The 12139-nt window shown below is 41.0% G+C and overlaps 1 protein-coding gene across 1 annotated transcript in view; it reads left to right on the top strand.

Moving 5' to 3' along the window:
• SUCLG1 (succinate-CoA ligase GDP/ADP-forming subunit alpha) overlaps positions 1-4379 on the top strand; it is a 29605-nt gene extending 25226 nt beyond the window's left edge. The window contains exons 7-9 of the mRNA XM_084627113.1: positions 156-307; positions 901-1089; positions 4147-4379. Of these exons, the coding sequence (XP_084483239.1) occupies positions 156-307; positions 901-1089; positions 4147-4173 (368 nt within the window). The 3' untranslated portion in view covers positions 4174-4379. The remainder of the gene's footprint in view (positions 1-155; positions 308-900; positions 1090-4146) is intronic.
• Positions 4380-12139: the final 7760 nt, after the last annotated feature.

Raw genomic sequence — 12139 nt, forward strand, 5'->3', positions numbered from 1 at the left:
CTGTGTGTACAGTGCCTTGCAGAGAGGGTCCCAGATCTTGATTGGGGGACTCTAGGTGCCAGTGTAATACAAATAATAATAGACTGAAATTAAATTGGTTTGTCTCGGTTGTTCATGTTCACATTTACTCATGTTTGTGTGTTAATGCCTTTCAGGGATTGGAGGAGATCCCTTCAATGGAACTAATTTTATTGACTGTCTTGATGTCTTCCTGAAGGATCCCCAAACAGAGGGGATAATATTGATTGGTGAGATTGGAGGCAATGCCGAAGAAGATGCAGCAGCGTTCTTGAAGGAAAATAATTCCGTAAGTTTCAGAGAATGTGCCATTCATTCCAAAAGACTCTATTAAATGTGTACCACCTTTTAAGCATTTACCACTGTAGAGAAACTTGTTTAGTTCTCAATTAATAAAAAGCCACTACTAGAAAGTTTGGAAAATGCAGTTAAAGCCAGTTAAAGCTAGGGTTTAAAGACTCTCTTGAGAATAATTTTGGGTCACAATTCTACAGTGCTGTCTGCCAGAAGAAGAGCCTTTGGGTAGCTCAAAGCTTGTCTTTCACCAACTGAAGTCAGTCCAATAAAAGATGTTACCTCCTACACCTTGTCTCTCGAATATCTTGAGACCAAGATGGCTACAACAACAAAGTTTTTATATTTTAATTGTTTTGTGACCCATATATGGCTCCTCTGTAGAAGCACTGTTTATATATTCATGACTGCTGTTTACATGCACACTTCTTCTGAGAGAAGCCATTCTAAGTATCCTCGGCCAGTGCTTTCATGTCCCTTACCCACGGGGTTTTCCAAATCTAGATGTCTAGTTCTTGCTCCCCTTTTGAGTACTTGGCCAGAAGTGGTACATCTCTTTCATGGTAGGTGTTTCTTCTTTCACCACAGGGTCCAAATGCCAAGCCTGTAGTGTCATTCATAGCTGGTCTGACTGCTCCTCCTGGCAGAAGAATGGGTCATGCTGGGGCAATCATTGCTGGGGGGAAAGGTGGTGCTAAAGAGAAAATTGCTGCTCTTCAAAATGCTGGCGTTGTTGTCAGTATGTCTCCTGCTCAGTTGGGTAGCACTATACACAAGGTGAGTTACACAGATGTCAGAAGTGCTTTGAAATGATGGCATTTAGCCAGTATAACCAGAACAACAGACATATGAAAGCTGCCTTTTGCTTTTGTGTCAGTTTTGCTTCTTCCAAGTGAACAGTTATAATACACTGTTTCCTCATTTAAGTCTATTTAAAACTGCATCTTGACATGTAGCGGCTCTACTGAACAAAAAAGCCATTAAATAACAGTTGCAGCTGAGTCTTTATTCACACAAGCAACTTTGTGTCATGTTCTCCTTTGTCAAAGCCATGTGGCAAAATTCAGAGAATATTTGGCTCAGTAACAGACTAGTACCATTCTTCTTTTACAGCAGCTAAACATCATATGAACCTAAATTGATTCTAGATCAGAAAACGCCCTTTACTTTTTTTACGTTACAGATACTCGGTAACTTTGTAACAGTGCATGGACTAGCTTATCTTTTTCCACAGCTATCTACTGATTTATTTAAGAACATTATTTTGACTTTAAAAAAAAAAAAAAAAGCTAATTCATATCCCTGGGCACATGCATGCAATTCATAACAATCCTGTACCTCATACAGAAGTTGAACTCCTTTCTGATTTCTCCCGCATAGATCTACAAAGGGTCTTAGGCATTGCAACACTCAGCAAATTGTGATGCTGAACTTCTAAGCACCTTGTCGTCTGGTGGAATCCACAGCCCTGAGTTAGAGCCTAGGTTCTCTGTACAACTCATGGGGAGAGTTAGGAGCCTACAGATGGGATCCACAAAAGCCAACACGCTCAACATGGAGCTACCTAAGCTAGGCAGTTGGAAATGTTGAGAAGAGGGGCAGGGATTTCCCCTAAGCACTGGACTATGGGGTATTCTGGTGTTGGAGACTCATTCTCACCTGTTGCAGCTATTCCTCTGGGTACAAATTAAATAGAATCACTCATTTTCTCTGGCCCAATGAATATTGACCAGTGGTTTGGGCACTCACCTGAGAGATGGGAGACCCAAGTTGGAATGCCTTCTCCACATCGGGCAGAGTGGGCAATGGAATTTAGATCTCCCAGATGAGTACTCTAACCACAAGGCTGAAAGTTACAAGGGAGTCTCCCGCTTCCCTCCCCCTACCAACTGTTTTGAGTATGCTCAGAACACACTTACTGATTTGGGCCTTGCAGGTGAGATAGGTGGGGGAATGCCTATTTTGATGACCCCTTCCTCCCCAGGGGCCTTAGGTATGAAACAGGGCTCTAGACTGATGTGTCTGCATGCATGCTCACTGGCAGAAAAGTAGGATGCCTACAGAACTTGAATGGTGGAAGTTTAGATGCTTGTGGACTTTAGGTGTCTTCAGCATTGGGTGACAGCTGAGCAGGGGTTTTGAGGATCTCTGTGCTGCCTGAAGCTGCAGGTAGGCCCCTAAGGCCTTTTTGTGGATCTAGCCCTAATTTTTTTCAAAGTCTACACAGTCACTTAACATTTATTTTAACTATCTTTGCTTTTCTTTCGGGATAACTGTCTACGTTGCACAGCATGTTTCCCCGTGTTTATTCCCCCCCTCCACGCCCCCACTGTTCCTCAGACGTTCTTGTCAACTGCTAGAAATGGCCCACCTTGATTATCACTACAAAAGATCCCCCCTCCCCCCCGCTCTCCTGCTGGTAATAGCTCACCTTACCTGATCACTCTCGTTACAGTGTGTATGGTAACACCCATTGTTTCATGTTCTTTGTGTATATAAATCTCCCCGCTGTATTTTCCACTGCATGCATCCGATGAAGTGAGCTGTAGCTCACGAAAGCATAAGCTCAAATAAATTGGTTAGTCTCTAAGGTGCCACAAGTACTCCTTTTCTTCTTGCACAGCAAGATATTTGCAAGATATTTAGAAAATTTTCACGGTTTCTGCTGTATTTCTGTATACTTTAAAATGGAGGTCTTAACTAAAGCTGGGTGAAATTTCTTCAGCAAATAGGAAATTCACCAAAAAATGCATTTTTCAGGACAGCAAAACTATTCCCAAATTCCAATGGGTTTCGGCTTGGAAAAATTAGTTTTTTCAAAAAGTCTAAACAGTTCGTTTTGACCATTTTGAAATTTATCTGAAGAGTTCAGTTTAGTTCCAAACAGAATTATTTTTGGATGTTTTTGGTTCGTCCTTTGGACTGACAAATCAATTACTAGCCTTAACCATTTCTAGTCATTTCTTTAAAGAGCTGAAATGCAAACTGCTGTTCTGATGCAGCACCGTTATAAGAATTCACTGAAAGAATGTTAGACCACGACTGGGGGCAACAGGACCGCCTTGACAACATCATATTTAGATGAGGCTGATGAGTTAATATATTACAGGCCCCGCACAGTGGGGTGTGTATTGGTTCTTTTTTCTTTCCCCTCCCCTCCTGCATCTGCCATGGACTCTTTTTGGGGTATGAGATGGGGGAGATATTTTCCTCCTTCTCTCCTGTAGAATCCACTATCTTCCAATTTTAACTTGGTACTAAGACTTCCCTGTTGGTGTATCAGGCTTCTGATTGAAAATTGAGGCATGTTGTCTATCTTGCTAGCAGGTAGAGGGGAGGGTCGACTAGGAAATGACTGTGAGAAGTGGATATATAGTTTGGTGTTACCATCTTTTTCGAGAATTTGGCAGCAAAATTCTGCCATCTTTTTCATTCCAAAAATCAGCTTCACTTGAGATAAAGGCGTGAGTGGAGATTTTTATATAGATATATATAAAATATAATATAATAATGACATGGGCAGATGCATTTAATAATAAAAGGAAGATGTAAGACTGTCAATATTTTCACTGTTTAAGAAACTGTCAACAAAAAACAAGTTGCAATGTGAAAATGAGGTTGAGTGAATCTGTATATGGGAGGTTAAAGCCCTGCACCTGGCTCAGTGAAATTTTAAACAGACCCAAACAAGGGTGACTTGGAATAGCATTTCTTCTAAGTGCCCTCCTTCTAGTGTGTTTTGCCTGTGTTTTTAAAAGGATACCGAAACGTACAGCTTTTTGGAAAACTCTCTTGTCACAACAGTAATATGTCTATTTTTTGCTCTCTCTGAAGGAGTTTGAGAAGAGGAAACTGCTGTAAAACCCCTGGAACGTTATCACAGAAAAGTCAAGACAGCACCTTGCCTCTGTATATGTCGTCCACTAATCTTCAGCTGCCTGAATGTGACTGATACTTGGTTCTGAATTTGACTTTAAAGCCATAAACTTTATTTCACTGTCTCCTGCTCAGAAATGGTCACCTGATTGTACATCATAGCAAATTAATAAATCTATCACTAAATTTGATTTTTGAATTCTGCAGCTCAGTGATTTTTTTTTTTTTTTTTTTCCTCCCCCTCATTGCAAGACAGCTTTTTAAGAGGAGGAAAAAACAGCACAACCCTATCTGGAAGCATTTGAGAGCATTTTTATAGCTTTAGATTTATATACTCATTGCACTCTGAGTTAATGTAGCTTGTACAAAGATGCATTGAGTGGGGTAAGATATCCGCTTTGTGAGCACGCACGTTTTAAAAACCAAGCAGTCTTTCTTGCTCATTAGTGACTAGGAAATACTTTCTGAGCTTTAGGCAAAAGTTGATGCCGTCCATTGAATTACTGCTGTTTGGATCCACAGAGTGTGTCCTGCTGATCCTTGCAGCTGGCTATGTTGGTATACGTCAAAATGTATTATTCAGAGCTGCTGAACCATACAGAGCATAGCCCCACATTAGTGAGGGGCTTGTTATTTTGTGTAATTTCTGGGGAAAGCTTCAGAGAGTTTGTCTTCCTTTTATTGACAAGGATTTCACTTAAACACTTGTCCAGAGTGGAGCCAATGCCCCATAAATGCTTTAATTGATATTTCAGAGTTATATTTATGTTCATAAGAGTTTAAATTATAGTTTCCCATGAAAATGCATATTCATACTGTGTGTAACTTGGAAATCACATTCTTTCTGCTTATATTACCTTAACTTTTCTTCTTTTAACCTTAGACAGATGGTGCTTTGCTTTGAATGTTTTGAAATACTGATAATGTTAGGATTTGCTGCAGTAAAAAAAAAAAAAATTCTGAAAACAAACGTGCTGGGGTATATTTCTTGTAAATGATCCACCAGTGCTACATGCGAAGGTTCTATTTTACTGTACGAATAGAGCAAATTGAGTGCCTGTGAATGAGGATTACAAGTTATAATAAGTGACTGAATTTAGGATTGCTTTCATTATAAACAAATAAAATCAGCTAGGGAAACCAAAATTAGCTGCTTATGTAACATTTCTTGAAGAACAAATGCTATGCCATAACAATTCTATTCCAAAACCTCATGTCCTTATTATGTAAAGCTGTAGTTGTGGTTTTCAGCAGCACACTCTGCAGTTTGTCTTGATGCTCCATGGTCCGTGGTGAACAGTTTTTCTAAGGCGGCTGTTTCAGGTCTCGGAAACCTTGGTCCTGAAGCACTGGAAACAAACTCTGTCAATATTACCCTAGTATTTACAAGGTGGGCTATTGGGTACAATTACAATATTCATCTCAGTTTAGTTTACAGAAGTAACTTGTCCTAAGACTGTCACTGGATGGTTGAAGGTGGTATGAGTCGGATAAATAGCACATTTGCACAAGACTTTCAGAAAGAATTGACAAGGCTCTTCAATGCTCTTAAGCAAAGTAGGCAGTCATGGGATAAGAAGGAAGGTCCCCTTATGGATTAGAAGACGAAACGAAGGGTAGGAATAAACGGTCAGTTTTTACAATGGAGAGAGCTAAATATTGGTATCCCCCAAGGGATCTGTATAGGTACCAAAGCTGTTCAATGTATTTGTAAATCTGGAAAAAAAGAATAAACCATGAGGTGGCATAGTTTACAGACTATACAAAATTACTCAGAATTGTCAAGTCCAAAGCAGACTGTGAAGAGTTACTGGGTGCCTGGGCAACAAAATGGCAGATGAATTTAAAAGTTGATAAATCCAAAGTAATTTAAATTGGAATACACAATCCCGACTAGCCATATAAAATGATGGCTGTTACTACTCAAGAAAGAGATCTGAGTCATTGTGGATAGTTCTCTGAAACCATGTGCTCCAGGTGCAGCAGCAGACAAAAACTAACAGAATATTAGTAACCATTAGGAAAGAGAGATAAGACAGTGTCATAATACCCGTGTACAAGTCCATGGAATGACCACACCTTCAATACTGGAATGACCACACCTTCAATACTGCATTGAGTTCTGGTCTCCCCTCTGCCCCCCCAAATAAATAAAATTGAAGTACAGAGAAGGTCAACAAAAATGATTTGAGGTATGGGACATCTTCCATATGAGGACAGAAGAAAAAGACCAGGACTGTTCATCTTAAGAAAGAGATGACTAAGGCAGATATGATAGAGGTCTATAAAATTATGAATGGTGTAAAGAAAGTGAATAAGGAAGTGTTATTTACCCCCTCATGTACCACAAGAACCAAGGATCCCCAATGAAAATAGGTTTAAAACCAATGTAATGAAGTACTACTTCACACACACTACTTAACACACAGTTAACTTGTGGAGCTTGTTGCCATGGGATGTTGTGAAAGCCAAAGGTATACCTAGGTTTAAAAAAAGAAGTGGATAATTTCACGGAGGATATGTTCATCAATGGCTCTTAGCTAAGACAGTCAGGGACAAAACCCCATGCTCTGGGTGTCCCTAAACCTCTGACTGCCAGAAGTTGGGACTGGACAAATTCTCCTCTTTGGTTCATTCCCTCTGACACTGGCCACTGTCAGAAAACAGGATACTAGGCTAGATGGACAGTTGATCTTATCCAATAGGGCTATACTTATGTTAGACTTTATAATAGTAATTTCTTAATTATTCTTGCTAATATGCTGAGTTTTGCAACCTATGCATGGTTTAATCTGGAACATTTGCTGATGAGGAGAGAGAAATTACAGTTTAATTTATGAGAATGTATGCCTACCTCTTAACCAATAAGCTGTGACAGCTTTGAGACCACTGTAGCAGTGACCCCCTATTAATAGTTGAGTTGCCTTCAGTGGTGTGCTGATGCTTGCCCAGGGACAGTTCTCAGCAGGCACCTACCGCTCAACTTGCATGAACTTCCACGCCATTAGAAGTATGACTTGCAAAGTCACACCCACCTTCAGTGTAATAAGCTGCCTATTGGAGACTGCTTCATTAAAGCCCTTTCAGGGGCACAGGCTACCATAAAACCAATGGCAATTATCCGGTGACAGAATGCTACCTCTACTTCTGAAAAGTGGTGTTTTAAATTGCATGTGACCCTGCTTTAACAATTACAACACTTCACCACCAGCTATTCACTAGCCAGCCAGCCATTCTCCTATATAGTAGGACAGCCTCTGCTAGCCTAGAACTCTGCAACACTTACAGACGTGGGCGAAGTATATCCTTACCTGGATATAAAGCTTAATTTGTGCAGCTGCCTCTGAAGTGAGAGTATAACTCTTAACAAATGTAAGTTGTCAGCTCCTGCTGCTGTTACAGTTTCATAGGCAATGTATTTTTTTAAAATTGCTTCAAGAACGTGGTGTGTTAATGTTTCATGTGCTTGTGAATAAATACTTTAAAAGGCTGGAATGGGAACATTAGTCCTCCTTTGTGCCCCCCCCCGCACAAGAAAAAAAGAAAAGGCAAATACCTTCTACCATTAAGTCTTGTTACAGTTTTGGTTCACTGATCTTCTGTTTCCCTGTAACTTAATTCCTGCTGATGGAAAAAGAGAGGGTGCCTGCTTGTAATGACAAGCTAACTGTCAAGACTTACTAAATGTAATCATTTTCCAAGAGGCTGATTCTAAATTTGAAGGGCCTGATTTTAATTGTCTCCTGCTTATGTTCAGGCTGTATAAGTCACTCATGCCTCCTAAGGAGGAGCAATAGCAGAGGCTTCATTTAAGTTAATGTAAGAAAGTTTAGCATAGAACAACTTCTGCTATATATTTAAGAAATGGCCACAGGTCTATTCTACGTTCCTTTTCATTGATAGCTGCGTCTGCCCTTGGACACTATGACCTTGTCTTCTCACTAACACTTGTGTATGTCCATTGACTTCAGTTGAGTTATTACTGATTTATGAGGAAGAGGAGAGTACTGGGCCCAGTGAGTGCATACTGTGTATATACAAATCAGCGTATTGATTGGCTTGGCAGTCTATGCAATAATTCTAAAAATCATCTTTTTGTGTGTGTATTCTACATGGCTTACATGATTTCTAAGGGTCAGCCATTTGCTTCCTTCTGGAATGTTAGGGATATGATTATTTTTGACTAGTCTCCCTACGTGGAAAATTACCTTCTGTATTTAAAAAGATGTTATGAATTAAAGACCCTATTAAGTTCAATAAAATGAATTCCTGGGAACATCAGCTAATAAACACTGATACCATCAACCTCCATAAAATGGGTTCATTTGAAAGTGGAATTTAATGACAGCAGAGCATTTTAAACATAAATCTATAGGACTTTTAAAACACATTTTTTTACCTGGAATTCAGGTCATATTCATTTACTGTACTGGTAGTGAAAAAGCCTTGGTGGATCTTTGACTAAGGTTACTTGCTTCTGCTGCAATGTCTGCAAGATATCAGTCAGCACCTGATGGCCGCATCAGAGGCAAAAAATCCCAAAACTTCTAAGCAGTTTGGAATCATGAAGTTGTGTGGAGCTACTGAATATAACTATGTGCTCTTCTTACTGTTAGCCTTGTCCTCCCTTGCCCTTGCCCTTCCCGCCTATTGTTCATTACTTGTCATGTCTTGTATTAAACTCAACTGTAAGTTCTTCATGACAGGTCTGTGTCTTCCTATACTTTTGTACAGCACCTATCGCAGTGGGGCCCCGATCCTGACTGGTGACTTTAGATGCTCCTCTCCTATCAATAAATAACACAGGCATGGTGACTCCCCACACCAGATAGTTTGCAGTTGCCCAAAGCAACCGTGAGATGATACTCATCACAATTCAGTTTAACATCTTACAGAATGAAAAGTCTTGTCACTTTTGCTTTACTCTCTATTTTGGCAACTGCACTTCCAGCCCGCTTATAAAGATGGGAGCCCAAACTGTGTTTTAATAGCTGTGCTCCCAAATAACATAAAAACCAGGCAAATGAGCAGAAATTTATTTTCTGAATGGCTCATGACATGGCCGTGGGCTGCAGTCTGTACATTTACTGCAGTTTCACTGTAACAACATGTTTTAAAAGACCATTATGTATCTGCAGAGTACAGAGGTCACTGTGAGCGATTGTGGCAGTTCCCAACAAAAATGGTGATACATTTGGTTCAGCGATGGCATGGGGTATAGGGAGTATTCTTTCTGTCCTCTTAATTCAGATATTTTGGAGGGGTTTTCTATAAACAGAGGCTTATTCCCTTTGCCTTTTCTAATCACACAACTACTGCATGAGCATAGGCCAGTGTTTTCAAAAGTGGCTTCTCAGCTTATAACATTTTATAGATTTCAAAGCCAGAAAGGACCATTGTGATCATCTATTCTAATCTGTATAACTCAGCCCAGAGAACTGCTCCAAAATAATTCCTAGAGCAGATTTTTTTAGAAAAAAACATCCGATCTCGAGTTAAAAATTGCCAGTGATGGAGCATCCACCACTGTCCTTGGGAAATTGTTCCAATGGTTCATTACTCTCACTGTTAAAAATGTGCACTTCTTTCCTTGTTTTATTTTGGACTGTGTATCCCACTGTTGATTTCACTAGAAGCTGCAGGTGTGCAGCACCTCTGAAAGACAGGCCCAAAGTTTTGCAAGTTGCAGACCAAAACTGAGGGCACCCAAAATCAGAGCACGTTTGAGAATTTTGACCTGTCTTTCTACCATGAAACCTTCAAGGATCAGCTTCACAGAGAGCCTGATTCATCAACAGGTGCCATTCCATGTGTTTCAATGGGCTTTTGGTCAAGCCTATGAGCCTCCTTGGACTCAGCCTTTACCCTTCCATGAAGCCTCAACTTTTGGATGTGTGTTACCTCCTGAAAATTAGCCATCACTAAAGCTAACTGACAAGTTGCATCAAAATGTTTTCATAGAGAATTGGGTTTTTAACTGAACACATTTTCACAGAAGGTGCCTGCTTTCTGGGGGAAATGTTTGATCGTTGTAAAAAAACCGGAATGTTGTGAAAACTGAAATATTTCAATTTGAAAATGCTACTGTACTGTCTCATGGGATTTGTAGTTTGGTTGCCTCTGAACCTCATTCACCTCTATGGTCCTGTTTCCCCAGGCAAAGTACACTTCCATGTCTGCATCATGGCTAGGTTCTCCTATGCTGCTCTGCACACTTCATGAGTTGTCTGTTTCTGTCTGACTTCCTGTGTGACGCACTTCTGAGAGGCATGCCCATGCCTGCTTTACAAGTGAGAAGGTGCTCGAACTTGACAGGTACCCAAGATGTTCAGGGAAGTTTGGTGGTGGTGGGCAGGGGTGTATAGGTTTTTTTTTTTTTTTTTAACTTCCAAAACAATGCTTGCCAAGTTCACTTCTATAGAAGTGAGTTAAGCAGTGAGCCACTGGGCATTAGTAAATGCAACATAGTCCTTTTCACATGGTATTCATTAATACTGGAAACAAGGCCACCATCCATGTATTGCCTAGCACTGGTTGAAAAATGTTTGGTTTTTTTCATGTGGAAAATTTCAATGAAAACAACTGCCAATGAAAAAAAAATCATTGTAATCAATTTTTTCTATGGAAAAACTTTAGCTTTTCTGTGAAAATTCAAATACCAAAAAGTGCCAGCTGAAAATCTACACGCTTGGTCGGAAATCCCAAATGTTTTGATTTGGAAACGTAGCTGTGCTCCCTCATGCTGCCATTATCCTCTATGGACATCCTCTATCCTTGGCATGAATATATCTCCCAGGATGCAGTGCAGTCCTCAGAGAGGCGTCAGGGCAAGGGCTCAAAGAAGCACCTTCCTCACTTTGAAATTGGATGAGTTTTAAATTGAATTTCTAGAGGTGCCGAGATTCTCTGATACCTTCTTTGTGTTTGCTCTTCTGCCCACTAACAGAATAGAGCATTGTTAGGCTCAAACAGAATTTTTTTTAAGCAATATCATATTAAAATTAAAAAGAACCAAAGACTTCTGCAGTCATTGGTTGCTCCCCTGAGCTATAGATAGAGAAAATTAAACTGGGAAGAAAAAATTCTTCTCAATTACTTAGCTATATGAGCACGAGGCACTGCCCCGTAGAGCATGTGAATCGTGACAGCGTTGCCACTTAGACATGATTGAGGTGTCGCGGCAAGCAAGCCTTGGGGTGGACATGATGTGGCCTCTTGGGCCTGTTTCTGAAATTGTTCCACACACTTAACTCCCGTTGACTTCCAGCAACCAACAACCAGGCTGCTGGTGTTCAAATTTTGCACACGAGGCACTCAATCACTCCCAAAGCAGTCCAGGGCTTTGTGCCTTACGAGCAGAGTTTGAGAATATCTGTCATATTTGAACCAACGCAAAAAAATAAAAATTGCTCCTCCAGAGTAGTTTTGTCACATCTAAATTGTGCTGTGCGCTTTGGCCTCGCGCCTGGAGGGTTTGTGCCATAGGCGGGAAATGCAGAAGTCTCAGGCTTGTGTGCCGAACCTCTGCCTGCCCCTCATCCCTCTCCTCTCGGACAAGAACAGTCAGGCTATTGGGGATCATCAAACTCTGGGGGGAGAGGTAGGTGGAATGCAAAGTCCTCTTTCCCCAAGGCGGCCCCCGAACAGGCTGTGTCCCAGTAAGTGTCCAGAGGTCTCCTGCACCTGCAAGTCCACCCGCGTGCAATGACTGCGATGCTAGAGTGGCACTGGCTTGCGCCCTCTCCCCCACCACATCAGTGAATCAGGATTAACGCCACCAGGAGTTCCGCTGCTGAGCGATCAGCATTGGGGCCTGCAAATCAAGGTGCGGATTCAGCAAAGCACTTAAGCAGCTGGATAGTTTGGGGCAGGGCCCAGAGTCAGCCCTGTTAGCTCAACGGAATTGCACCAGAGATGAGTTTTAAGCCACTGAGCCAGCATCTCAGCTCAT

This window comes from Lepidochelys olivacea, assembly GCF_965140295.1.
Source record: "Lepidochelys olivacea isolate rLepOli2 genome assembly, chromosome: 4".
Lineage (NCBI taxonomy): Eukaryota > Metazoa > Chordata > Testudines > Cheloniidae > Lepidochelys > Lepidochelys olivacea.